General features: G+C 38.5%; 6 protein-coding genes across 11 annotated transcripts; 4 read left to right on the top strand and 2 right to left on the bottom strand.

Moving 5' to 3' along the window:
* Positions 1-33: 33 nt before the first annotated feature.
* LOC108606860 (RNA-binding protein 1) lies at positions 34-4752 on the bottom strand. Of its 4 annotated transcripts, none has more exons than XR_004458914.1 (4): positions 4736-4752; positions 4071-4585; positions 1837-3217; positions 1481-1778 (listed from the first exon to the last, which is right to left on the bottom strand). XR_004458914.1 is itself a non-coding variant. In XM_017997364.2 (3 exons), the coding sequence occupies exons 2-3, from the start codon at positions 4442-4444 to the stop codon at positions 2917-2919; spliced, it is 675 nt and encodes a 224-aa protein (XP_017852853.1). In that variant the 5' UTR covers positions 4445-4585; positions 4736-4752; the 3' UTR covers positions 1481-2916. The 4 variants fall into 4 exon arrangements, 2 of the variants coding, with proteins under 2 accessions (XP_017852854.1, XP_017852853.1); XR_004458913.1 differs by having other exon boundaries at positions 1840-3217; XM_017997364.2 differs by having other exon boundaries at positions 1481-3217.
* A 218-nt stretch (positions 4753-4970) lies between these two features.
* On the top strand, positions 4971-5716 carry LOC108606862 (mitochondrial import inner membrane translocase subunit Tim9). Its single transcript, XM_017997366.2, has 3 exons — positions 4971-5147; positions 5253-5348; positions 5409-5716. Exons 1-3 carry the CDS (start codon positions 5088-5090, stop codon positions 5538-5540), a joined length of 288 nt encoding a protein of 95 aa, XP_017852855.1. The 5' UTR covers positions 4971-5087; the 3' UTR covers positions 5541-5716.
* Positions 5717-5758: 42 nt separating this feature from the next.
* LOC108607180 (protein yippee) lies at positions 5759-7184 on the bottom strand. 3 transcript variants are annotated; one of them, XR_001915485.2, is made up of 5 exons: positions 7040-7184; positions 6617-6883; positions 6399-6558; positions 6021-6337; positions 5759-5966 (listed from the first exon to the last, which is right to left on the bottom strand). XR_001915485.2 is itself a non-coding variant. In XM_017997835.2 (4 exons), the coding sequence occupies exons 2-4, from the start codon at positions 6732-6734 to the stop codon at positions 6250-6252; spliced, it is 366 nt and encodes a 121-aa protein (XP_017853324.1). In that variant the 5' UTR covers positions 6735-6883; positions 7040-7184; the 3' UTR covers positions 5759-6249. The 3 variants fall into 3 exon arrangements, 2 of the variants coding, with proteins under 2 accessions (XP_017853324.1, XP_017853325.1); XM_017997835.2 differs by having other exon boundaries at positions 5759-6337; XM_017997836.2 differs by having other exon boundaries at positions 5759-6337; positions 6617-6880.
* Positions 7185-7401: 217 nt separating this feature from the next.
* Positions 7402-8487, top strand: LOC108605397 (mpv17-like protein 2). Its single transcript, XM_017995067.2, has 3 exons — positions 7402-7417; positions 7784-7868; positions 7946-8487. Exons 1-3 carry the CDS (start codon positions 7402-7404, stop codon positions 8460-8462), a joined length of 618 nt encoding a protein of 205 aa, XP_017850556.1. The 3' UTR covers positions 8463-8487.
* Positions 8488-17337: 8850 nt separating this feature from the next.
* LOC108605510 (branched-chain-amino-acid aminotransferase, cytosolic) lies at positions 17338-22533 on the top strand. Its single transcript, XM_017995260.1, has 6 exons — positions 17338-17911; positions 19374-19790; positions 20556-20786; positions 20848-21154; positions 21218-21372; positions 21443-22533. The coding sequence occupies exons 1-6, from the start codon at positions 17882-17884 to the stop codon at positions 21629-21631; spliced, it is 1329 nt and encodes a 442-aa protein (XP_017850749.1). The 5' UTR covers positions 17338-17881; the 3' UTR covers positions 21632-22533.
* A 599-nt stretch (positions 22534-23132) lies between these two features.
* LOC108605716 (trichohyalin) lies at positions 23133-24932 on the top strand. Its single transcript, XM_017995510.1, has one exon. It carries the CDS (start codon positions 23288-23290, stop codon positions 24770-24772), a length of 1485 nt encoding a protein of 494 aa, XP_017850999.1. The 5' UTR covers positions 23133-23287; the 3' UTR covers positions 24773-24932.
* The last annotated feature ends 2345 nt before the right edge of the window (positions 24933-27277 follow it).

Here is a 27277-nt window from a genome sequence, read left to right as displayed (position 1 = left end):
TGTTTGTTTGTTTGTTTTTCCTCTCAGCTGATCTGGCAGTTTAATTTTTATCCAAATTTAATTATCCATCTAAATGTTTTTAAAGTTTTTATTTATATGCAAATTTGTGTTCTTTTTCAAAGGTTTGTCCAAATCTCAAAGTTGTTAAATTATAAAACTCGGGAAAAGTAAAAGTTATGAAAACTGCCTACTAAAATTATTTGTGTGTGTGTGTGTGTGTGGGTTGTATGTATGTGTGTGTGTGTGTGTGTTGGTGCATGCGTGTGAGCATAGAGCACACACATGCACATACTCTATCTCTCACTCGCGCTGATGAGCTGCTCTCGTCTGTGTCTTTGTGGTAACTGCTCCGTTTAGCGGCGATCCCGTGAATCCGAGCGGCTGCGACGATCACGTGAGAAGCTGCGACTGCGGGTGCGCGAACGTCTTGGTGAGCGCGATCTGTAAGTAGAGGGTGAGGGGGTGTGGTGGCGGTAGTAACACGCAAAGAAAGAGTAGGGTCGCAACAGAAAAAGAAGAAAAGAGAAAGAGAGAAAAATACAAATTAAATAGATTTAGCACATTTGGGTTCAAAGGCATAAATTAACGATTATTAAAACAATGCTTTCAACGTTCGAGATGACGCTTTCCCTCCTCCTCCTTCAGCTCAGTTGAGAGTGAAAGAGAGAGGAGATAATTGACAATTTATCGATCTGTTGCAGTTTTGTTGGAGAGCTGAGCTGGGGCTGAAGCAGAGGTTGAGGTTGGACTAAGCTGGCTTTTGAGCTGAAGACAGTTTGTTCTCATTTAGTTTGTTTTTGGACCCCATTGACAAAAGCATATTGGTGTGGTTGGTTTTGATGAGCAGATCAAACTGAGAAGACTGTAGTTGTTGTTGTTGGTTGGTTGACTTGTTGTTATTGTTGGTAGTTGGCTGGTCAAGTTGACTTTGGTACAATCAAATTTTGTGAGCTAAGGTAGTTGTTGTTGTTGTTGTTAGAGGTGGTGGTTGGTGGTATTTGTGGTTGGTGATGTGTTGGTGATGGCTGTTCTTGTTGAAATTCGATGCTTGGATGCTTCGATGCTGGACTGTTGCTGGCTAAAACATTTATATATATATATATATACACATAAATATAAATATATATATATACACATAAATATAAAAAGCAATACGCACAGACACTCTCACACACACACACACACACACACAACTTAAGTTTAAGAAACATGTTAAGCAGGCGGGAAAGTAGTAAAAGCTTCTGCTGCTGAGCGCCGTTGCTGTCACTCTTCTCTTCCATCACAGCTTCTCATGCTAAAATGATTGAATTTATCGTTGTATGTGGGTGTGTGTGGCTGTCCTTGTATATGTAGAGAGACAACAACAACAATTAAGACATTACGAAATGTATGCATTAAAACAACAAACTCTTTAAATATGTTACTAAAAAACAAAACAATATAAAAAGAAAAGATAAATATAATTAATTTTATACAGTCTGCTAATTGTTAAGTTTTGCTTTCTGCGTGTTAAATGCTTACATACGCTATATAAGTTCATATATAGCTCACGTGATAGACGAAGTTGAAGTGGTTGGTGAGATTTTTGCGGTTGTTGTTGTTGCTGTTGTTGTTGGAGTAGCTGTTGTTGAAGTTGCAGCACAATGTTTTGAAGATGTGAGTTCTGATTTTGATGCAAGTGAGCCAGCAGTAACAGCTTCGAACGAGGGAAAAGTTAAGGTGCATACATTACATACATATATGTATGTAACTCGTAAGAGTCATGCTCGAGTCGAAAGCTAAATTTAACAGCAGCTGTTAATTAATGATGATTTTGAAAAAGGACTAAACTGTAACTACTTATTGTTGTTTCTCTGATTAATATTGCAGCTGATGCATGTAGTAGTTGTTGTTGTTGTTGTAGCTGTTGTAGTTGTAGGCTGATAGGTTGCTGTTGTTCTTGTAGTTGCTTTAGATGACTAGATGATGCTGCTGTTTTCAATAGAAGGACATAAAACAGACGCAAGTAATACTAGAAGAAGAAGAAGCAGCAGCTGGTTGGTTGGTTGGTTGGTGTAAGGCTGAGTTGAGCGGCAGCATCATTAACACGCTGAGAGGCGTTGATAACTGAAGACTGAAGTTGATTTGAAGTTGTCTAGCTGGCTGTTGTTGAAAGCGTTGACTGTTTGATTATTTATTTGGTGGGTTGCTTGATATATTGGTTGATTGGTTGCTTGCTTGGTTGATTGGTTGGTTGGTTGATTGATTGTTTGATATTGGTTGGTGTAGTTGGAGTTAAAAATTGTTTGATTGCTTGCTGCTGATTTTAGGCTGAGGTGGTCAGTTGTAGCTCTTGCTTGTTGTTGTATTTCTTGCTGTTGTTGTAATTGGTATTGGTGGGTTTGTTGTAGATGTAAATAGTTGTGATGTGGGTGGTGATAAGTGTTATATGAGAAAGCTAATGATGATAATTGAAGTTTGCTTCTTCTTGCTGTTATTATTATAATAATAATTATTATTGTAGTCGTGGTTGCTGTTGTAATTGTTGGTGATGTAGCGACAACTGGCTGCTCGTACATTTGCCCATTTAACTGGCCTCAATCACATTGGTTAAATGAGTGAGTATGAGTGTGTTTTTATGTATGTATGTGTGTGTGTATGAATGAGTGTGTGAGTAAGAGACTGTATTATTGTAGTTGTTGTTGATGTTGATGATGACGCTGCTGAGGCTCTTGTTGCTGTTGCAGACAGTTGCTGAGCTGATGAGTGACGGCACAGCCCGTTGCTGTTAATTGCGCACAGCTTGTATATAAATGCATTTCACATTTTTGGGGGGCTTGCAAAGAGGAGCGTGTGTTATTGTTGTTGTTTTTATTTGTGCTATGATGTAGTTCATGTGATGTGTTGCTGTCGTTGTTGTTTTTGTTGTTGTTGCAGTCAGCGGAATATATCGTATTTGTTGAAATTGGCAATTGGCAACATAAAGCCGAGGAATTTTGTTGGTAGTGTTGTTGTTTTTGTTGATGTTGTTGTAGTTGTTGGTGGTGGTAAAATGTGTGTTGTAATAGGAGGAGCAGGAGCTATTGTTGCTGTTGTTGTAGTAGTTATGAGACGTGAAGTTGTAGTTGTTGTTGTAGTAGTTGTACTTGTTGAAGGAAGAGGAGGAGTAGTAGAAGTTCTAGTAGTAGTAGTAGCTGTTGTTGTTCTTGTTGTGCTTGTAGTAGAAGTAGACTTTATCCTGCAAAATGATTGTGAAACCACATTAAAAACGGTCTCCTTCATATGTTAATTTTTTAATATTTGGTTTTATTGTTTAATTTTTAAGTCTTTTTACTTTTTATTGGTTTTGCATTTATTTTACTAAATCACAACAAATTCTTACTACGGCATTGTCAGTAACAAGCGTGGGTAAAGGGGTGGGTGTTATATTCTGGTAGTAGGGTTGCTTTGGGGAGCCAGGTGAAAGTGAAACATATGTATGAAACTATGTACATATGTATGTAAACAACAACAGTAAGAAAATTTTTTGAAAGCTGCATTAGTATTCTTCATTAAGTGTTCAACCCTCGATATTTGATAATCGATAATTCGAATTTAATATACTATATACGCTACTATACTTTCATACATATGTATGTATGTACATATACGTACATATGTGTGTGTGTATTCGTTTAGGCGCGAGTGCATGCGTATGAAATATGTGTCGTGCTCACTTTACAACCGGTACTGCAATTATAATACATAATTCTAATATGCACACACATGCATATATATGTACTATACTATGCATATGTATGCACACATTAGCGGGCCCAATTGTGTGTTTGTTCATGTGTTCGTCTGCTATTTTTTTTGGCGTTTTCATTTTCATTCTCATATGCAATCTTAGTATTTTTTTTTGGCTCAAATCGATTTTTCATACTTATTGCGCGATTCTGTGTTTGTGTGTGTGTTTTTGGCTATCTTTTGTATGTTGTATGTAATGCCCAACATTTTCAATGCAACTTATACACACACAAATACATGAATATGTCGGTACACAATCGTTTTTCTTTTTGGGGCAATGCATAATGAAGAAATTAACTCACCTGTAACGTCCGCCAGCATCAGCACCGCGAGCAGCAGCTCCACCGCCTCCGCTACCACTGCGTCCACCACGCCTGCCTCCTCCGCCGCCGCCGCCACCACCGCCGCGTCCTTCGCGTGAGCGGCCCGAAGACATTTCTACACGTATGCGTGTTCCACAACAGCGTGTGCCATCTAGTCCACGGGTTGCATCCTCAGCATCATGTCGATCTTCAAACTCAACAAAGGCAAAACCTGGTGGATTGCGTGCGACCCACACATTGCGTAGAGGTCCGTATTTGCTGAATGCATTTTCAATCTCATATTTTGAGGCTGATGAGCCCAAATTGCCCACGTAGACTTTGCAGGCTAGATCCCATTCACGATAGCGGGGCATGTTGAATTTGTATATATTTATTTATATAGGTGGTCACAGCTTCTAATGTAATGTGCTTTTCTATATTTTCTCAATTTATGTATTAATTGCGTCGTTAGGTATACACAATTTTTACAAGCAGCAGGCTGACCAAAAAGCACGCTTAAGTAGAGAAAAAAAAGTGGTGAAACTATGTGGAATGACAGTGTGCTTATTTAATGATGTGAATGTTGCATAAATAATTTACGTTAATATGTATGTGTTGTTGGTATAATAATTTCACAAATATTTAAAATTGCAACATAATATTACCTTGCCGTTGCAACGCTATAACGTTTTATAAGATGAAAATTGTATATTGCAGTGGGTTCATATTAGAAAGTGTCATCCTCAAAAGTCTTGAGTGAGCAGGAAAACAACAGAAAGCCAAAAAAAATAGGTTTTTAGCAGGCTCTGTTAGCTTGTAACATACTATTATGTTAATATTGAATATATTCCTAATCTTTTATCGATAATAAGCAACTCGTGCTCGTGCTACCGTTAAAAAAGCAACCCTGCTGTTTGACATTGCGGCAACTCCACGCACAGCTGAGCTGACTATTATTTAATCGCACAATATTTTATTGGAATTTTCGAAAACGTCAATAAAACAGAACAAAACAATATGGCTAAGAGCCCCGAAACCGTTGCCCTGGATCAGTTAGACAAGGATCAGATGAAAACAGTGAGTACCAAAGTTCACTTACTACACAAAAAAAGCGCCATAAATGATGCAACGACAAATGTGCCGCTGCAGATTGGATATTAAAAACAACGTGTATGAATATAGTTTTCAGATTTTCTAATGTCCTACAATAAGCTATCCGAGATGTGTTTTACGGACTGTGTACGCGACTTTACCTCTCGCGATGTTAAAGACACGGAGGTAAGTTTACGAAAGCGAGCTTATTAAAGCAAGATTTTTAAGGAATTTGTTTACTTGCAGGAAAAATGCTCGCTAAACTGCATGGAAAAGTACCTGAAGATGAACCAACGTGTGTCGCAGCGATTCCAAGAATTCCAAATGATTGCTAACGAGAATGCACTAGCCATGGCTCAAAAGACTGGCAAGATTTAGGAGCTGTAAGCTCACTAAATTTTTAAATAGTTTAGATAGCGAAACACATACACACACATACATATACCAGGATACCGAAATCAAACAAATAGTGCATTTCTGCTGCATTTGTCATGTCCTCAATTAGAAGTTAAATAAATCCCAAAACAGCGTACAGGCCAGTTACAGTTGTTGATCCATAATAACTCTTGTTTTAGAATTTTTTAGATAACTAGAGATCTGGTATATTTGCTTGAAGATTTTTATAAGTTACAAAAAAATGAGAAATAATGTTTGACAAATCGAGCGGATGAAGCTCATACTATCCGAACGGTTGGTTGGATGACGTTGGTGCCACAAAGCAACTTGGAGTAGGTTGTTTAGCAGTTCAGCCTCATAAAACTATTTTTGAATCGGGCGCCACGCAGGTGCTTATGTTCTAAATACCTAAAACTACGTTTAAGTAACATTGATGATAGCTGTTAATTATGTATACATTACATATGATAGTATGTTGCTGAGCTGGATATTACGACTGCCCACGCACACACTCACATAGCAAGTGATTACAGCCAATTGTCCGTAGGTCGTTTGCAGTGACTACGACATGCGTTAAATTATTACTGATTAACCCTATAGAAGCTGTCGCCTGCGTCTTGCTATTCAATACTCTGTGATACACACACGCGCGTGCTTAGTTGTCCTCGAGCTGTAGCTCCGCTCCATGCACTCAGTGGCTGATGCCGCCTACCTCAGATGGAAAACCCTCCGCCTCGTTGATTAGTGCATACTCCAAGATGACTCGACCCTCCTTATATCTGAGCAAAAGTTTGTTTAAAAATAAGCAATTACGCTATATATCATGGAAAGCGCACTTACTTTTGTGCCTCCTCAGTTGCAAACTCATACATCCAACCCAGTTTGGCGCCGCAGTTCTTACACATGACATCGCGCACCATATGTCGACCCGTAAGCATAACACGCTCTTGTATATTGCTAAAGGTCAAGTTGACGACTCGCTTGAATAGATAAGCCCTTCCTGTGAAGCATATAATTTGTAGTACGCAATTGCATTTCTAACGAAGATGTTTGCTCACCTGTAGCTCCAGTGAAACGAGTGCTAATCAATTGACTGCGATTAGTCAAGTTAGTATGGCATTCAGCGCAATTAAATAGCTTTAGACCGCCAAGATGTTCTAGAAAAATGCGTCCCATGACTCTATTTTCTTTTGGAAAGCTGTTTCCTCTATCGTTCACGTCTCTGTGCAATTCTGCGTTGCGCTTGTTTACCTGCTTATCTTTGTTTGAGTGTGCGTTTTCATGCGTGTGTGTGTGTGTGAGTTCCTTTGTTTGCTGCTGACCTACTGGTTACCCAAAAAAAAAAATGCTATTCAAGTTGAAATATTAATAGAACTGATTATATATGTATATGCAGACTTAGACTTTTGTGTATATTAAATGCAAAGGCTATTCTGCATTGCTTTTTGTTTGATTGAGGCACATATATGTATGTAACAAACCTTAAATGCGACACAGAGTTGGTCGGACGAAAGTTACAGTATTCAACAGTGAACAATAACAGTGCCAGTGGCTTTGGCTTTAGAACACAAATCGCCTAATGACGCTTTACTACTGCGAACAACAAAAAAATATAATTTAATAGCAGCAACAACAATACTGCACTTTCTAGGGCTGACGAATATTTATCGATGCGCAAAATCGATCGATATTGGAATGCCGCGAACATTTTCGCAATTAGACTGTTTAACAACACTGCTAAGTGAATATATTCCTAATAAATTACAAAATTAGTGCTTTCTGTTATAAATTGTAGTTATGTGACTAGCTGATTATCGATTTACTGGCACATTCGATAACTGAAATGCGTAGACGCCCTGGTATACAGCTGTTCCCTACACGTGATGATGACCTGATGTGATTGTTGTTGTTGCCCAATCCATTGCGTATGGAAAGCTTTCCGGCAGGCCTAGAATTCGTTCTAACATCATTGAAATTAAAGTAAAAAATGTGCAAAATATTCTAAATTCAATCAAATTTAATCCCTAGAACTGTTTCGATCCAAAACTAAAACAAAAAATGGCAACCCAAATCTAAAAACGCAGGAGAAGACCGTGAGAAATTTCGTTTCAAAACAATAACCATAATTGGAACCGGTGTCACAATAGCCTTAACCTAGAGAACACAAGCACGCCAACAATGCACTTCCTGCGCTGCAAACTTCGATCGCTGCTCTCCCTTGGCAGACTCTGTAAGATCCGAGGAGCATCAACAAAACCGGGCAGCGAAGTTGGAGCTGCTACAAACGCGGCAGTTGGACCACTACAGAAGGTGCGTGACTGGCATAGCAGAGCGTTTAGCAATAAGTTTCTATTATTCACCAATGTGGGCATCTCGCTAACGCTTAGCTCAGTGGGCGACATACTCGAACAACAACTGGAGCTCTATAATGGTGAGATTGAGGAGTACAGCAGCACACGCACCAGTCACATGGCCACCAGCGGCGTCACCGTTGGCATTATATGCCATTACTGGTACCAGATGCTGGACAAACACCTGCCCGGTCGCAGCATGCGTGTGATAATCAAAAAGATCATCCTGGATCAGCTCATCTGCTCGCCGGTATATATTTCAGCGTTTTTTGTGACGCTGGGCATACTGGAGAAAAAGGACGCATCCGAGGTGTGGGAGGAGATCAAAGAGAAGGCGTGGAAGCTCTATGCAGCTGAGTGGACTGTCTGGCCGGTGGCGCAATTCGTCAACTTCTATTGGATACCGACACACTATCGTATATTCTATGACAATGTTATCAGCCTAGGCTACGATGTCTTCACTTCTAAAGTGAAGCACACACAGAGTCATTTGCCGCTAGCTGCCGCTGCTGTTGCCTCCAGCTCCAAGAAATTACAAACGCATGTCACATAGCAAAACATTTATAATTATAAATATTTTATTTAATATTGTAAATACTGTATGTACATACATGCAACTCCGCTTTCTTTTATTACTAAAAGCTGTGCTGTTTTTATTGTTATTGTCAATAATTGTAAGACTTAACTTGCAGCGAATGCATGCTGAATAAAATGCATATAGAGATTATGTCAAAAAAAAAACAAAAACAAACTGTCAGCAATCGATCAAACAAACCGGTTGCATTTTGAGTTGAGCACAGAGGGAAACATGTAATTTAAAGTCATTAGCTGTTGCAAGCGTAATAGTTGCAACTGCAACCGGTTAAAGTGAAGGATTTTCGAGTACATTGACCGAACTCTCATATAGTGCCATATTTGGCTATTGCCAAAATTTGTCTTATTAAAGGCGCAACTTGACTTGTTCTTATATGTTAATTAGTTGCTAATTGGTCGCCTCTGCCTTGATCTTAACCTGTGTAATTTGCGCTTAATATTAACTGCAGGCAGAATGACAGTATTGACGCAGATGAGACCGCACACTTCCACTGACGCTGCTTGTTTATTGATAACTAAAGCTCGCCTGCGTCCAATGCGCTCTTACGCTTGCTCTCTATCGCTCGCACGCGCGTGCTCTCTCTCTCTGTCTCTCTTGGCGTTTGGCAACAGCAGGCTGGGTTGGCTGGAGCGGGGGCATGTAGAGATAGTGATTAAGATGGGCAGCAACACGCCATGCCGCGCCCACTTAAACGTACGGTGCTTGATAAGCCCCTTTCCCCAACGGTTGCTAACACAAAACAAAAAAAACACTTGTGCTATATTTATTTTAAAATTCACTGCAAAAGCCCACCCAGATAATGATGAGGGGGTGTGAACCATACTACACTGATAATACGGTCATAAATTAGGCAAGCATCATTAGTTATAGCGACCCACATACACATAGTGATATATGTATGTGTATGTACATCTATTATCCATTAATGAAAATGCCTATCGCTTATCGTTCTTATCAATTATCTCTGAAGTGTTGAATAGTATGACTAAAAGGTATTCTTATCAAATTGCCGCCTCAATTCGCTACTCGTGCTTGACATTGATAATGAAATTGCAGAAGACACAAAAGGAAAGAAAAATCAGCGTTTTAAAGAGGATTCAACGCTTCGACCTTGATATGACTACCTCATAGATAACGAGAGCATGCGAATGATGTTTTTCCATGTATACGTATGTATTTATATTTATTTATAAATGCGGCGAATTAGCAACAGGTGACGCTGCTTGTTGTCAGGCCCGCCAGATTTGATAGTTACGCGAATGCTGCATTAGATTTTAATAATAATTAAATTATTTATGCAGAACGCGCTTGCTGAAAAGAATCAGGAACGATATAAGTCTTTGACGGGCTCGGCAAACGCTAACCTGTTTTATATAAAAAAAAGAATTCCACTTTTTTTTTGGCAACCGAGAACCAGAAATTCGTTAGCAACCAAAAAACCTGACAGGCCCCAAAATAACGAAAGCTAATTATGAATTCAGACGTTGCTGGAGCAAAAAGCGATGCTACAGTTGTGTACATAAATATATGTTTTATTTATGTATGTATATGTATATCCTGACTAACGATAATGCAGTAGCGTAAGCTGCTTACGATTGCGTTGCGTTGACCCTATTTATTTTGTTTATTTGCGATTGCCATTTAGTACACACAAATGCATATATGTACATATACGTATCTTTATGTTTATATGTATTTATAGTGTGAGCTTATTATCAGATTTAGCTTTCAAGCGTTTATTTTTGGTTCCACACGTGACAATCTGAATCAAATCCATTCAAAGCACTTTTAAATGTTTAGTTGTTTGAATGGTGTATAGATAATAATAAAAATATGCATAAGCAGACATACATATATATTTATTGCACAGTTTGTAATGTTGTAACTCTAACCTAAATAATAAACTTGTTTTTATCTACAGTGCAAATATGTAGCACTTGTTTTTGTTGTTGATCTGGTCGTTTAAGCTTTGTCGCCATTGACCGCAGAGACAACAATATAATCAATTTATACACTACATATACTTATATGTACATACATATGTGTGTATACAGTTTGTATATTTTACAGCTACAGCATCTTACTCCCCTCCCCCCTTCTAGACGATTACTTGAAAATGCGCGCGGATTGGCCAATTTTCTGGGCTCGTCTTTTGCTTGTGGAGAGCGCGCCGCGCTGTGATAAATAATTCATGAGCAGAGCAGAGATCGAAAACAAAACGAGTGAGAGCTCAACAGTTATGCTGGCAAAGAGAGCGACACACGCAGAGGTAAAAGAAACGTGAAATATTTTTGCAAAGAGCTTACAAAGAGTAGAATTATTTACAAAACTCAGTGTGTATAAAGAATATGTGTATATACATAAGTATTTAAATTGGACACTTGTGCGTATGTACTTAGCTGTCTTACACACACACATACATACATAGAGAACCTCTTTGTGAGTGTGTGTGTGTGACTGACTGATTGACTTTGTTGGTTTAGCAGATTTTCTTGCTGTTGTTGTTGTTAGTGCTAAATTGTTTTTTAGGGCTTTGGGTGCCACGCGCAACCTCATGCCGCGCGTGTATGCATATGTATGTGTGTCCCATATGTGTGTGCTCTTCAATCCGAAACCAAGCAACAAAACAAGTTATAATATTACATACAAACCTCAGCTGAGCTGGACTATAATATACCTTAACATGTGCCTCGTTGTGTAGTAAGACAGTTTTATAACGTCACTATATTTATGGCAAATGTAGCCAGCGCTTGTAAGTGTACACTCAAATAGTATATACCCCATGGATTTGTTTACACAAGTTTGCTGAGAAAGCGGTAAAAGCTTTGTGTCCGGAATTCACCAACACAAGCACAAATTACCCTAGTGTGCTACACGTGCCGTTAAGTTTTGTAACTGTGGCGCTTATCGAGTCACCTGTGATGATCCTAACTCACTTGCATACAAGTAAATAGTCTGCAGATGCATGTACACACATATGTACATACATACATAAAACCTCGCTACACGTGATTTGAACGCGAGCATAATGAAAAGCAGTGGAAGATCATAAAAACTAAACATTTAGAGACCATAAACGTTTTAAGGAGCCCCATAAAAACCGGTTCTTAGTGTCGAGCGTTTATCAGACTGATCGCTTAAGAATTTTTATAAGCTATATAGTATATGTACACAAACATACATACATACATATATGTATATATAGTTATATGTTAGCTGCACTCTCTCTCTGCTCTCTTATCAGGTTAATGAATTGTTTAGCGATATTGTCATTAACCTTGAAAGCCTTGCCAAAATTAATGCTCATAGAAAATGAAATATTTCCGTCTAACAATTGGGAAGATACTGGTCGGGACAGCACGCAGAGTTCCTTATGTCTGCGGCGCTATTTTTGAATGCCAAAGCCAAAGCACGACAGTGAACATGAAAAATAAAAGCACCAGTCGTCAGACCTTGAGATCTCGAAAGCATTTGGCTTTTACTTTTTTTTTTTCAGAAACAGAAACAGCCGAAACACAAGCATAAAAAACGAAATGGCAACAGTAAGGGGGTGGGTACAGTCACACATACACATACATACATAGAAACATACGAAACACGCGTAAGCAAATAAATCTCCAAAGCGCCCACGATTGTTTTGGTATCGTTAAAATGCCAAAATAATATCCAAGAATATATTTTTGGCTGTGATTTGCAATTGAACGTTTTAGTAGATAAGCATCTGGTTAGTAGTACTAATTTGGTTTCGATAAAACATACAGAAACATTTTATAAGTTAGATTAATTGAACTTTTTGTAATGTCAAGTCGAGTTAAGTCACGTGTAGGACAAAAAATCACAATAAGCTAGATATGGAGTTTGTTAAAATTTGATCTACAATTGATCTTTGCACAGTAATTTAGTTTCTTTTGCGTCTCAAAATAAAATAGAAGCCAAACCCAATAGCAAATTATGCAAATGATGCGGTAAAGTGCCATTAGCTAGTAAATTACTAATGCAAAGAAATCAAATTAATTTTTTATCGATAGCGAGTGAAGTTCAATTGACGTCTGCAGATTGTGATAGCGCCTTATAGTATATATATACAGACATATACATACATTCACATACTATATGTTACTACAATACATATTCAGCAGTTCTAACTGTATGCCGGATGCGTTATGCCTCATTATTATTATTATTATCATTGTCAGGAGGTTTCCGATAAAAGCTCAAACAGATCGCGATCATGTGCTTGGGCTGTCAGTTGAAAGTTATTTACTTATCACTTCTTGTTTTGAATTTGTTTTATTTTAAGTTTTTTTTTTTTTTGGTATCATGTGTATACATATAAGGCTTTATCTCTCCTCTTGACTAACGAGCAAGTTGATCTATTTGCACAATAAATTTTGATTCACCTGAGCCCGGAAACTTCCAAGTACCAATACACACACACAGACATTTTGTGGACTATTGATAGCTAGCGTCATGTGCGCTTAGTTCTAATCACAATACACACCCCCCCACACACACCCACGCACAGAGAAGGGGGTGTGTGCTGCTTTTTGCTCATACGCAGCGTAAGCTGCACAGGAAATTGGTAAAATGAAAATTAAGTACAAGTATCTGTAGATCAAAATCTATAGCTGTGTATTTTTAAACTTTCAGCACTTGAAGCATTCGCAATTAAATATTAAAAGAAAGTTTAAAAAGTAATTTCTGCTGTGCTAGAGTAAATAATATTCGGCTAGTGGTTATTTTTGTTCTCATATGCTGCTGACGTAAATGCTGCATAAAATGTCAAGAAGATTAAGTGACATAAATAAAAGAAAAGCAAAAAATTCTAACAGATCAAGCCCATAGAAATTTGTAGTAAACATTATTTTTATTTAGCTACTTGCGCCGTTAACTTGTAAGTGCAAATGTATAGGGAAATTTCCCTTACGTAGTTTCTAAGTATATGCTACGATTGTTAATCAGCATTAGCTTGCCCTAATATAGTGCATACGATTCCAATTAAGTGGGAATTAACATGCTTCTCCGTCTTTAAATGCAAAGCGCATTGAACTTACGTCAGTGGTCTTTCAAAAATTGGCAAACCATAATTTGAAACAAATGCAATCTTAAGGTCCATTAATTTATGGCCCTTACTGCTTGTGTATACCACGTTGATAATTCATGTAAGGGCCAACAGCAAGTGCATGACAACAATGTGATAAATTTCTAAGGAAATTACGACGTGCAATAATATTTACAAAAGCGCAATAACAAAGCACAAAAAATAGGCCCATGGCTAGTGGGTATAGTTATGAGGCTTGAATGCTCGCGACGCAGCTCGATGACGCATTACGGTTATCAAGGTGAAGATGAGCAAAACAAATGCTTGTAAGAGTTCCACAAAAACAATAACAACCAGCGGCGACAGCAACAATAACAATAACAACGTCAAGCAGCAGCAGCAGCAACAGACACGAATTTTCATATTGCGCATACGACGCGTATGCTGCGCATTTATGTAGACAAGGCTAAGCAGCGTGTAGCATAACCATAGGGCACTAATAAATACACTTTAGTAGCTAGTTAGACTTACAATGCAGCTGCTATACTATTTTTAAATAATAAAGAACACATGTAGCTTTAAAAAAATATATAGCATGAGAATGAGTTATCAAAGCGTTGGTTTCTAGCTAAATAAATAAACTATGCTTAACTCACATGACAGAACTAACCTCCCCCATTGCATTAGTGTAGAAAAAGTGGGCCCGTTTCTAGAGATCGGGCCTCCAAAACATAAGCACAGGCACACACACACACACACACACACACACGCAAAGCGTAACCTCAAGCATATCAAGATTGCACGTAAATATGTTTATTAATCAATGGGTTGGAAACTAGAACGTACTATTTAATATAAATTACGACAAGTTACAATAATACTCGTCTATCTATTTATGAGCGAGATCCAGTAAACAAGCGTCGCTATGTTATATATTTACATACAATACATGGATATATATATATATATATATATATATATATATATATATATATATTATATATAAATATATTTATATATATGCATGTGTATGTTCTTAAGTGTGATCTTAACGATTGCTGCACGCGCCTTCAATTGTGTAATTTGATATGCGCCTTCAATGCAAGAGCGTAGCCAGCTGACCCCCTCCCTTCGTAGTAGATGGAAATTAGTAGAAAATTCAAGACGCCTATTATTGTGGTCTGGTTACTTTTCGTAAGCACAAAAGTGATTATAAACTGCTGGCCCCCCTTGAATTACTTTCATTATACGCCCATGCATGCATGTGTCTGCGTTGGACATTTTATCAACTTGTTTGTGTCATATGAAAGAAAAGGCAGCAAGAAGCAGCAGAACAATAACAAGCACAACAAGTGCTGCCTCATGTTGACAACAACAGACAACAATAATATATTCTTATATGTACACACTGTAGTATAAGATGGATCTTATACTATGTAGCAGTTCATGCGACAAGCCTCATTTATTTTCGGGCTGTTTTGTACGCATAATAGAATTTTTTACAGACATTGCGAATTTGCTAAGCTTAAGTAAGCCTTGATTGTTATGTTTACATATTTCAATTGCATTAATTCGGAAATATTTGGCTTGATATTTTTTTGGTTTTATCTGCATATAAGTAAATATCCTTAGTCATTCGTGAACTCTGCTTTTGTAAACATTGATAGCTTTAGGGGTGTTGCTCTTGTATCTGAAAAGCTGCTTTGTTTACTACTTCAGCAGCGTGATAAAGCTCGTGTAGGACTTTTTAATCAAAATAATATATGCCACATGCAATATATTAATAGCACAATCTAAAGGGAATGCTTTACACAATTTTATAAGCTGATTTACAACTTGTTTTGGCAGCACGATCCTTGACACGCTCCACGCGAAGCTCTTGCCCCACTGAAGGTCATAAAACACTGACCCACTAAGGAGTCAAGCGAACACGCACAGTGCTTGTAAGTGTGTGTGTGTGTGCGTGTGTGATCAGATCATTCCTATTCCATTCATTGAGTGAAGCAGTACATTGACATTGGAGCACACATACAAGCAGACAAGCCGTTACATGTTTGTTTGTCTCTGTTTTATGATAAGCAAAAGTAGAGACCAGCATGATGAGAAGCGTGTGCTTATCAACTATACATACATATGCATGTAAACACATACATACATACATATGTAAAGACATGTGCATGTGGCGCAGCGAGCACTAAAAGAGCAGGTGCTTAAGAGAAGCAGTGATCTCTTAAATTACAAAAGTTTAATGTTGAGCAGCAGATGTGCTCAATCATCAAATCATTATTTTGATAAGTAAGATTGTATGTTGCTCATATTTTTTAAAATAAATTAGTTAAATTGTCAATGAATTACTATATTCCCATACATTCGTATATTGCCAGCGAGGACAGTTCGTTTACTTATCAGCAAAAACAACAAACAAATATTACTTACATACTACCGTTAGAAAAAAAAACAAAGTGTGCGCAATACGTTGACCAGTTTCCCCCGATAAGCAATAAATAAATAGAAAACTTAATGCGTTTTTCTTTTTTCAACAATTCAACAATAAACATGTTTACTATAAAAGCCATATGTATGCATAGTATGTCCCAAAAAGGAATATTTGTCCATAAGTACTTACATACATACATAGCTAAAGGCAGGTAGTTGCTAAAAAACATACAAGAATAGTATTCGAAAAATTATCTTAAAAGCAAAAAAAAAAAAAACAACAACAAAGTTCTACAATTGAACAACACGTGTGCGTCAGAGCTGCTATTTACTTAAAAACATGTACAGCCATATATTCAAACATACCTACATACATATGTATGTATATATTTCTATAAGACATGATTATATAAGAATTTTAAACATTTAAAATTTGTATTTATGTATATTTAACTTACTTTTGAAGCTTACATCATATTATCAAGTTTTGCACTAAATTTTGTATTATTCAGTACAAGCTCCTGCATTTTCCAGAACTTTTCCATTTACCAACTGTACACATACTTAAGCATTATATCTTGAGGGCTTTATAGCGAACAAAGAACCTGAATTTAAAACATAAATAAAAAAGAAAATCAGAAAATAATTGACTGAAATCGATTGTTTTGTTTTTTTGCCAGTCGACAGAAAAACACGAAATAGTTGCGTAAATAATTTAACTATACTATGAAAATACCCTGTAATAAAATTTTTAACAAGAGTTAAATATATTTAATTAAATTGGAAATTGTATACATCTAAATAAATACAAATGTATATATTTAGGTAATTTACATATTTACATACATATGTCATTCATCTATTACTATACTCTTTATTGCTTTTGATAGGGTGTTAAAGAACAAAAATTTGAACAAGTTCGTTGACGGTAAGAAATTTGCTCGATTGGGGGTCTGTTTTGCGGTGTATGGGGATGTATGTGTGTGTGTGTATTTACTTCGGCCGAAAAATTGTCGCGTCCAAATAAGTACGTGTGGTGGTGGGTGCGTCAACTGAGCCCTCCACAGCCCACGCTCCCTCTCGAGCCAACAAGAGTCCACCGAGCCAGTGGTTGGCAGAAACGAAACGAAGAGAATTGAAAATCAGAATCGACTTGGTCTTTGCTGCTCATCTTTCCTCTGTTTGCCTGTTGCTTGCTTAATCGTTGGGTCTTGGTGCGAAACCAACGGTAAAATGAGCGTGCTCGCGCGCTCTCTTTGCCACGCTCTCGTACGATCTCAGCGGCTGTCGCTGGCGCGCTGTTGCTGCTGCTGCTTTTGCTTGACGTCAACGCTGCGCTAACTATAGATAGGAGCGCTAACAGCGGCAGCAGCTCAATTCTTGCAGAGACTTTGTGCTGAACACACGTAACTCAGCTCGCGGCACTGAAACCAAACCACACAGTCCAATATTCCAATCCAAAGAGGCATTGACGAGAAATTGTACTACAAACTCCGTTTAAAAGAGTTCTACAAAGCCTGAAACAACAGTTAGGCTAGCAAAAGCAAAGAAAGAGAGAAAGAAAGTGCATTTGTGTGCAAAAGACTCGAAAGCCACAATAGACAGCAGTGCATAACACGTTGTAAATTTACAAGAAATAAAAGGCAAATTTTGTGAACAGTGTAAAGTGTGCGAGAACTAAACGATAACAACAACAACAACAAAAAACATTCGATCAATATCAGACACACAGAAACAGTTATAGATAAAAGCCGGTGCTTGTGTGTGCCGGAAAAGTGCCAAAAACACTTTTCCTTTCATTTGCTATTCGTTTTGTTTACATTTTTTTTTACTGTTCGCTTGTACGCGCACTGTTGTTACTTTTCATTTTTTTTATTGTTGTTATTAAATAATATTCAACATGACGACCAAAATGGCAATCAATGCAAAGGTTTGTAAACTTACTAAAATTTCATAAAAGTCACGCTTTTTTTTTATTTGGTTTGCTGTTAAAATTTCTTCACAGCTTTGGAAATTTCCAAAGATTTTGATTCGAATAAAAACAATAAGAATTTAAACTGATAATGATATGTGAACAGGTCAAAATATAAAAATATAATAAAATGTATATTCAATTTATATATGAATATACATATATGTACAACAGCTGTTGAACAAAAAAGTTAAAATATTTTTTTTTTGTTATATAGAAATTGATACGACTTATTGATTGATGGACTAATTGAGCATTATAGTTAATTGCAAAAAAGTCCTATTTTCGAAAATCAATCATAATAGATCATTTTTAAACCAGCTTCTTCTTTATGTTTTTTATTTTAATTCATTAGCAAACAGTTATTGTTTATACCCCGCATTTATCTCAAGTATTATCCATGCTTATCGTAGAAGGGTCTGCGATAAGCCAAACCTACAACAATTCTTTTCGTTGTAGAGATATCAACCAAAGTCTAGGGTCACGGAGAAGCGTTTTGAGTTTGCGCTTGAACTAGTTTTTATTTTATTTTTCAAAGTGTAATTTTTTGAATTGTGGCTGATGCAATGTGAGTTTTTTGTTTCATAGTTTTCCAGTTATAGAATGTTAAAATATTTTTGAGTTTTTCCGGCATGAAGACATCCAATTAGTATATTTCATCAGCAGGTTAAATTAGAATGTAGTTTTGATTGAAACACAAGATTAGCGCATTTTAATCATATTTTGATTACATTTCATGCTCAGAGTGAGAAAAATATAATGATTAGGCACAATGTGAATAAAAGGTGTAAAGAAGTTCATTTACATATTGTACATACATACATACATATGTATATATACATATAGCTATATCATAAGCGATCGTATGATATTCATTGCGTAAACTTCACGTCTGTCAAAATAATGATATGCTTATATGGCTGAGCTAATTTACTTTCGACTTTGTGTTTGCTAAAATTTAAAACATATGTATTTGGGCTATTGATAGTTGCAATTAAAGCTGTCCGTGGCACTGGACAACCCGCTTATAAACGATATTCTAAGCTTGAAAGCTTAAGGTTGTTGAACGGCAGCTATTTACTGATTATTTTTATATACACATATATATATATATATACATGTCTCTTCGATTTGCAAAACTCTTCTACGACGCGTCATAGTCTGGCTCGTGGCTCTCGGGGGCTATGCAAATGGCGCGACGTGGTTCGAGTTCGCTGATCCATGGGGCAGGCCACCAAAGCCAGCACTGAAAGACGCAATACCAAATTGGTAATTGCCATGCAAAAATTTCGGGTCTTTGACAAAATTTGCATGCGCATAAAAAACAAATGCCAAAGCAACTATTTTCATATATGTGTGCCTACTTGTCGCACTACTATTATAACTAAATAGATTTGTCTACTCTTGGTTTTCCTTGCAGGATATATTCCGCAATCAGCATCGCTTGATCCGCTTCATTGAGCAGTCCATACGCCTCTGCAGCAATCAGTCGCTGAAGACGGCACAGCAACAACAACAAAAGACGGCCACAGCTGATTTTGAAATCAGCACCTCGATCAACACAGCCCACACACACGCCCCCGAGCCCATCAAGCATGACAAGGATCTGGGAGATTTGTTCAAGGCATCTCAGCTGGCGGTGCGCCTGGCCACACCACAGCAGCTCCAACCCAAGCCGGACAACGATGAGGAGCTGGGCTTTGGCAAATTGTTTACGGATCACATGCTCAAGATCTACTACCACAAGAGTTTGGGCGGCTGGCAGAAACCGGAGATTACGCCGCTCGAGAATCTAGTCATGCATCCAGCGGCGAAGGTGTTGCACTATGCAGTGGAGGTAAGTCGATCAATGCACAAGCAAATTCATTATTATACACTTTAACATTTTTGTAAAAAATGGAAAAGGGTATTATGAGGTTGTGTAAATGTATGTAACAGGGAGAAGGGAGAAGGAGGCGTGGCAGACCCCACAAAGTATATATATTCTTGATCAGCAAGACAAACTGAGTCGATATAGCCATGTCCGTCTGAATGTTTGAGCAACTTTGTTTCTCAGCAACATTGTAAAAAAAAACGTTAAAAAAATATTTAAAAATCTGGACTAAATCAAAGTTCAGGTTAATAACTTAGGAGTTATTCACATTCTAATTTTCAATATTGACAGCGCGGTGCAATTTTGTTGACGCGCAATAAAAACGTCGCTGCCGAAAAATATTCCTCTATTCTATTATTGTTATTTATTTTTTATTTATATTTATATTATTTATCAGAGTGTCACAAAAACACTAGTGAAATTGAGTTCCCTGCTCCAATGCGGTCAGCGCTTTAATAGGCACATTCGAATATTCAATATCACTAGTGATTTCTGTGGCACCCCTGATTAATATAAATTAATGTCTTGATTTTCAAAAGGTATATTCTACTTAATTCAAAAGTTACTCAAAACAATACAAGTGAAAAAAACAACAACCCAATGTGTTAGTTGCAAGACTTAAATGAATTTTATCTCATATCTCCAGAGCCCTCAAAAACCCTACAAATATAACGGAATAAAAAATTTAATTATTCTAATATTTATATATTTTTCTGTTTATCTTTACAGCTCTTTGAGGGCATGAAGGCTTATCGTGGCGTAGATGGCAAGATTCGCATTTTCCGTCCGGATATGAATATGAACCGCATGAATTTGGCCGCACAGCGCTCGGGTCTGCCCACATTTGAAGGGAAGGAGTTTGTAGAATGCCTCTCCCGCCTCATCTCCATCGACTCCGAGTGGGTGCCACACACAGATGCCGCCAGCTTATACATTAGACCCACGCTCATAGGCATCGACGTAAGTCAAACGCAGCCCGCCATGCACCATCAAAGCTAATATTTCATTCATTGCATTATAGCCAACGTTGGGTGTTGCTTCCTCCGATTCGGCACTGCTCTACTCCATACTCAGCCCAGTGGGCAGTTACTTTAAGACTGGCAGCAACGGTGCCGTTTCACTGCTCGCCGATCCCAGCTACACACGTGCCTGGCCCGGCGGCGTCGGCAATCGCAAGATGGGCTCCAACTATGCACCCACCATCAATGTACAAAAGGAGGCAGCAGCTCGTGGGCTGCAGCAGGTGCTGTGGCTCTACGGAGAGGATCATCAGCTAACCGAAGTGGGCACCATGAACATCTTTATGTTCTTTGTCAATGAGCAAGGAGGTGAGTTTGCCTAGAAGCTGTAATTGAGTACAAGCAAGTACAAGACTGGGATTTTGCTTATAGAACAAGAGCTGATTACCCCGCCATTGAATGGCCTCATTCTGCCCGGCATTACACGCGACTCCATTCTTGCCATGGCACGTCAGTGGGGCAAGTTCAAGGTGCGCGAGGCTGTCTTCACCATGCCCATGGTCTGTGAGCTGCTCAATCAAGGACGCGTAAGTTGCACATCTTGTCGAATCCTCCCCGACTTAGCCTTGACTTATGTATTCCTCTTTCCTCTTGCAGCTGTTGGAACTGTTTGGCACTGGCACCGCCTGTGTTGTAAGCCCTATCAATCGCATCAACTACATGGGCCAGGACCTCTACATACCCACCATGGAGCAGGAGAAGCCAGTCCATGAGCTCATACGCGAAACGCTCACTGACATACAGTACGGCAAGGTGCCACATCCCTGGTCGGTGGTCATCGATTAGGCGAGGATGCAATGGATGCTCCCAACGGGCCCAAAAGAAATCCTGCTGTCTATTTTTTTTCGCTTGTGAGGGGAGAGGGGGCAACACAGAGTTGTGTATTAGTAGGCTACGTTAATGCTAGTTTAGTTGTTTGTCGAAAACGAAAATGTTTCTGGGTTGCCAATGTGCTCGAATTTTAATTCTCTGTTTGTTGCATTTAACATTCGAACTACATACTACATACATACATAAATACTATGCTAGTTACTATATATACATACTACTTATAGCCAAGTTAAGGTACGGTGAACGACGCTGCACCCCAAGCTATATAGTTACTATAACAAATGTTAGGAGTTCGCACTTTTGCAGTTTTAAAGCATAATTTATTATATAGATAGATTTTTTTTTTCCTTTTTTTTCGTATTTGTATATACCTAGTTAAACGTTACAGATTTATATTGAAGTAAATTATTGGTAGCATGAATGAGCTTTTACTTCCAAATGGATACAACTATAAACTACTATATTTTAAATAATCCAAAACAGCTAAACCTATTTAATAGCCAAAGTTATTTAAAAAGAAACAAAAACAAAGTATGAAATTGTAAAAAACTGTTTAAACATAACTTTGGTAAACGTACCGGAGACAAATGCATTTATTAGTTCTTTAAGTTGCCCAGAGGTCGCCGTCGAGTCGCATTTACTGGCTATTATATAATATATACATGTATCTATATTTTGTTTATTGGAGGTAAAAGCAGCTCGCATTTGAATATATAAATATAAAGCTGAAAGAAAATAAAGCTGAATGATAATGAGCTGCAGAGCAAGCTGTGACTAAACTACACATGTATTTAAATCTTAATTAAATTATGTATGTTTATTTGTATACAATACACACACACACACAAATATGTATACGACACTTAATCATAATTATTTTATTGAAGCGATTTACAAATAAAAACAACAACGCCCACGAAAAGCAAAAGCTTCAAACTTATCTATTTAAATAATTAATAATTTTTATAATCATTAAAAGGTAATTATTACACTGCGACTTAGATGAGTTTCTTACAAACTTTCTACATCCTTCAAAATGTATCTTTTTCAAATAACTAGATTAATTTTTGGATGGAAACATCCTTCGCAGCCTTGCAACGAAAAATATCGGCATAAGACTTGTACTTCGGAAATATTGAGTTCCTTACAAGCATTTCTGTTTTAATTTTCAGCCATCAATTTTTAGATTTAAAAAAATGTTAAGATCCCAAAAGTTAGTTTTTATATCTTGAAGGCATTCTGCCAGATAATAGGGAACAGCTGGACGCCAGCTTGAATAAAAGATCAAATAAATATTAATATTAAATATTTGTTTGGGGCCCAGCCCTGTTGAGAGTCTGTAATGAACATTTTTGAAATTTGTGGAGTCAGCTGTGACTTTTGGTAGGCTGTGACTTTGACATATTTCAACTCCGTGTGGAGAAACTTTAGTTAATCAGCAGGTTTTGTTCATGTTCAGTCACTTACACACTACGCAAGAGTTTGTTGAATTGTCGCAAGACAATAAAAAAAAAACAAGAAAATACAAACAATACAAACATTTGAAGCACCAACGAAAAATATATAAAACTTCTGAGGAGACGAGAGAATTTTGGAGGAAAGGCTAAGGATATGGAATTACGTCGTAGCCGTCGTCGTCGCATGGAGCCAGCACGCATTCAATATGGTGCCTGGGATGATCCAAGGATATCGATATTTGCAACAGTGCCGCAGGAGCCCATACCGGATATGCTGGGGCTGCTGAAGCGTGTGCAGCCGGGCACGCATAGCAACAATCTGGACATGGATGCGTGTCCGCTGGTGCTTGCGACGTCGCAGTCAACCAATGTTATGTACCGCGAGGTGAAGCATCAGGTGCAGCAGATAGCGGACGACCGCAATAGGAACTATCATCCCAGGCAGGAGCGGGAGCGCCAATCAGCCATGGTGGCGCGCATGCTGGCCGAGCACAAGCGGCGCGACTTTGTTGAGGCCATGCGACGTCGCCAGCTGGTGGCCAACTCGCCCAAGCTACGCGAGCTTAAAATAGAGATTGAACGTGCCAAGACGACGCTCAGTATTGTGCAGAAGCGCAATGATAACGAAAAGCAGCATGGCACGGAGCGTGCCCAGGAGCGCGCCGAGGCACTGGAGCATCGCGAGCAAGTGCGCATGGAGAAGGAGGCCGAGCAGCGGGCGCTGAAGCAAAAGACCAAGGACTACAGCGATCAATTGGTGGATCAGATACGCCAGCTGCGGCAGCAGCGCGACCAGCAACACCACTCCGAACTGGAGGAGGGGCGACAAAAGCGGCGTGGCGATGAGCAACAGCAGTTGGCGGATCTTAAGCATGCGCTCGAGTGTCGCCACAAGAATCGCACGGAACTCAAGCAGATGCTCGATGACTTTGCGGCGCTGCAGCGCAGCCTGCGCCAAGGCAGCGGCCTGCAGCAGGACAAGCTAGATGTGATAGTGATGGAGGCGCTGGGTCCACACACCGCGGGCGTGATTAAGCAGGAGCTGCAGCGTCGTCAGCAGCGCATCGAGCGCCGTGGCAAGGTGAGCAGTCTGCTGGCGCAGGAGCTGAGCGAGATCAAGCGCAAGAAGGATGCGCATGAGAGCATGCTGACCGACATCCTGGCCTGCGAGCGTCAGGCCCGGGAGAAGAAGCGTGCCTATGAGGAAGTGCAAAAGCGGCGCAACCAGAAGGTGCAGGTGGCCAAGGATCTGCTGGGCCAGCACGAGGAGCAGCAGTTCTATCGCGCACGGGCCGATGCGTTGGGCAAACAGGTGATAATCGACAAGACCAGCTTCATGCAACGCCAGTATAAGATGACCGAGCAAATGGACCGCGCGCGACGTGAGATCAACATACGCACCTATGAGGCCAACGATGCGGATATTGTCAACAATGCGCGACTGCGTGCCGCCGAGCTGGAGGAGCAGCGACAGCTGAAGCAACATCTCATGGATCTGGAGAGCGATCTGGAGCGACGCATCGACGAGGAGCGCATGCGTGTGCTACATGAGCAGCCCAGAACGGTGCTGGTCGAGCTGCGGCCCACCAAGCTAACGGAGGCCGAACTCAAGGAATTCAATTTGCCTTCCACAACCTAAAGCCCCACAAGAAAGTCCGACTTATCCCCATTAGTAGTTCAACTCATTTCCTGTGTATGCCTACTGTCCATGTATTCATTCACAATCGATCAAATTCATCAGGGAGTTACTGCTGGCGGCCTAGACACTCAATTTAAATATATATTTTGTTGTACGTGAATATTTGTTGTACTCTTATTCACAGTTTTATACTGATGCCAACGCTTGGTTACTGTTTTTTTTAATTATACGGGTTTCATAGGGTAGTGCCAGCTACACTGCAGGCTTTTAAAAATTCGATTTCCGGCTAAAAATAATCCAATTCATTTTTGATTTGTTTTTTATTTAATGCGCAGCTCAAAAGCACACTGCAAATTTTTTAGTTCGGCTTCAGCCTATTTAGCCATACAACAGATGGCGCTTTTGTCTTTATGCAACTACAGACAAGTGCAGTCTGTCATTCGCTCATTGATATATGTAAGTAAACCAAAGTACTCCATTTGTTTTTCTAGCGACTCACTCGAAATACGATACAAATCACAAACAACACCAAGGACCCATCAAGGACCAATCACAGGTGCTTGCCGCAAAACTAAAACAACGCCTCAAGCCCCACGACTGTCCGACGTAGAGCCTTCCTACAGGTCATCTAGATATCACACTACTTTTAGTTAGAAAATCCTTAAAATTCCGGTTACCAGTTACAAGTCTTGGTATACCCGATTCAGATCGAAAGTAGCTTTGAGGTTGAATTTGAAACGGGAACTGGTCTGCTGAGAAATTTTAACAACAAAAAACTTGAATCAAAATTAAAACGTAATCTTTGTTCTTGGTGTTGTAATTATTATTGTTTAAGCTACAATATTTGGACTTCAGAATTTGCATATTTGCATATTTTTAAAGGGCTAAGACATTTGAATTCCAATAACACCAAAATTCATTTCAATGAGTAGAGAGTTAAAATTTTTTTATTTATTCATTTATTTAAAATAATTGGTTTTGCAATATACAACCATTATTTTTCCAAACTAGTTATTGAGAGGCTTCTTTCAACATCACATGATGTAGTTGGAGCATATTTATATTTTGTAATATTTTGATTTTGACCAACTTCACATACATCAGCATTACAATTTAAAATACTTTAAAAATAAGGATAAAGTATGGGCTTTTCTTTAAAACCATTTCAAATTTTAAGTTTCGTCCTCAGATATCCAAACGCTTCCGTCTTTAATATCGTCGCGATTTTTTTGAATTGATTGCATGTAGCATATTTTCAAATAGGTTTTCCTTAGAGAGCTTTCATCTGGTATTTGTTGCCCTGTGTATTTTTTTAAGAAATTGTCAAAAGTTTCATTACATTCCAGGGTATGTTTCCCGCAACCAACGCTTCACATAAATCCATTTTAAAATTGTTTGTCGACGTATTGTATGTGCAGTTTCTTCTTTGTTGCTGTTCAATGCTTTCGCTCTCTTGTGAGCAGCAGTAGCAATGTGCTGCTGCAATTAAAATTTCTTTTCGCATGTAATCTAAAATATAAAAACCAAAAGAATGTAGTTTAACTTTTAGAATTCAGGCGTAAGCCTGAGTTTAAATCTCACCTTTTTCTCACAAGTTGTGCAAATTACGTTATTTCCATCAACTTTAAAACACTTTTCGGGAAGGCTTTCAAACCATTTACCCAATAGCTTTTCTTTCTGTTTATTTAATTTGGCCATTTTACTGATATACACTATAAAATAGTACAAATATTTAGGTATAATAATATTTAATATAAATATATTTAACTTAAGTTTTTATTTTAACAATGCACACACACAATAAACACTTTTAGCAGACTGGTCTCAGATTTTTTATTTGCACAAATATTTTTTTTAAGTATTCACTTTTTCAAAAAAAACACGTAATCACAGTCGAATATCAACTGATGAACTTACAAAAAATTGGTAATGTTGACAAAAAACGCCGACCTTTGCAAAAAGAGGTATAAATTGTAATAATAATTAGGGAAAACGGAAAAGCCGCAGAAAAAGAGATCAATAAAAAGGGTAAATCTAATAAAATGTATAAATTTCGGTTATTCCGATTCAGAAATAGAGCACGTGCACTCAAATGACCGCCAATTCATGTAATTTTCTAAGTACGAGCATTAACAAGTGCACAAATTAAAGTTGGGCGCCACCAACTTTTACATACACTTTGACTAGGCATCGCAGCAAACACACGCTAATGCACTCACAAACACAATAACCACATCACAACAGCGGACGCGTCCACAAGCTGGTTCGGCTGTACGCAGCAGCGAACGCCGCCGCTGCGTAGACAGCGACGTTCCTGTATGGCGCGTCACAAACAACGGTGCACACCGCTGTCTATATTAAAATTGAAATATTAATAATCCTAAGCTAATTATCCGATCGTTCTGAAATGCAAATGAAATGCCGCAATTGGCGAAAGCCTGGAACTTTAAAAGGCAAATTTTTTCGATTGATTTTTTATTTCAAGATTTTTAAAGATTTTGTACT

Source organism: Drosophila busckii, chromosome X (assembly GCF_011750605.1).
Source record: "Drosophila busckii strain San Diego stock center, stock number 13000-0081.31 chromosome X, ASM1175060v1, whole genome shotgun sequence".
NCBI lineage: Eukaryota > Metazoa > Arthropoda > Insecta > Diptera > Drosophilidae > Drosophila > Drosophila busckii.
Note: the sequence above shows the minus strand (reverse complement) of the source record. Positions and strands in the feature narration are given on the sequence as shown.

Coding starts and splice junctions, on each gene's coding strand:
- LOC108605716 (XM_017995510.1), top strand. CDS start 23,288: ATGGAATTACGTCGTAGCCGTCGTCGTCGCATGGAGCCAGCACGCATT.
- LOC108606860 (XM_017997364.2), bottom strand. CDS start 4,444: ATGCCCCGCTATCGTGAATGGGATCTAGCCTGCAAAGTCTACGTGGGC. Junction 3,218..4,070: donor GATGCTGGCGGACGTTACAG/GTGAGTTAATTT, acceptor ATCATTTTGCAG/GATAAAGTCTACTTCTACTA.
- LOC108605397 (XM_017995067.2), top strand. Junction 7,869..7,945: donor CAGTTGGACCACTACAGAAG/GTGCGTGACTGG, acceptor GCTAACGCTTAG/CTCAGTGGGCGACATACTCG.
- LOC108606862 (XM_017997366.2), top strand. CDS start 5,088: ATGGCTAAGAGCCCCGAAACCGTTGCCCTGGATCAGTTAGACAAGGAT. Junction 5,148..5,252: donor ACAAGGATCAGATGAAAACA/GTGAGTACCAAA, acceptor GTATGAATATAG/TTTTCAGATTTTCTAATGTC. Junction 5,349..5,408: donor GCGATGTTAAAGACACGGAG/GTAAGTTTACGA, acceptor GTTTACTTGCAG/GAAAAATGCTCGCTAAACTG.
- LOC108607180 (XM_017997835.2), bottom strand. CDS start 6,734: ATGGGACGCATTTTTCTAGAACATCTTGGCGGTCTAAAGCTATTTAAT. Junction 6,559..6,616: donor TCGTTTCACTGGAGCTACAG/GTGAGCAAACAT, acceptor TATGCTTCACAG/GAAGGGCTTATCTATTCAAG. Junction 6,338..6,398: donor GCAACTGAGGAGGCACAAAA/GTAAGTGCGCTT, acceptor ACTTTTGCTCAG/ATATAAGGAGGGTCGAGTCA.
- LOC108605510 (XM_017995260.1), top strand. CDS start 17,882: ATGACGACCAAAATGGCAATCAATGCAAAG. Junction 17,912..19,373: donor AAATGGCAATCAATGCAAAG/GTTTGTAAACTT, acceptor TTTTCCTTGCAG/GATATATTCCGCAATCAGCA. Junction 21,155..21,217: donor CTTTGTCAATGAGCAAGGAG/GTGAGTTTGCCT, acceptor TTTTGCTTATAG/AACAAGAGCTGATTACCCCG.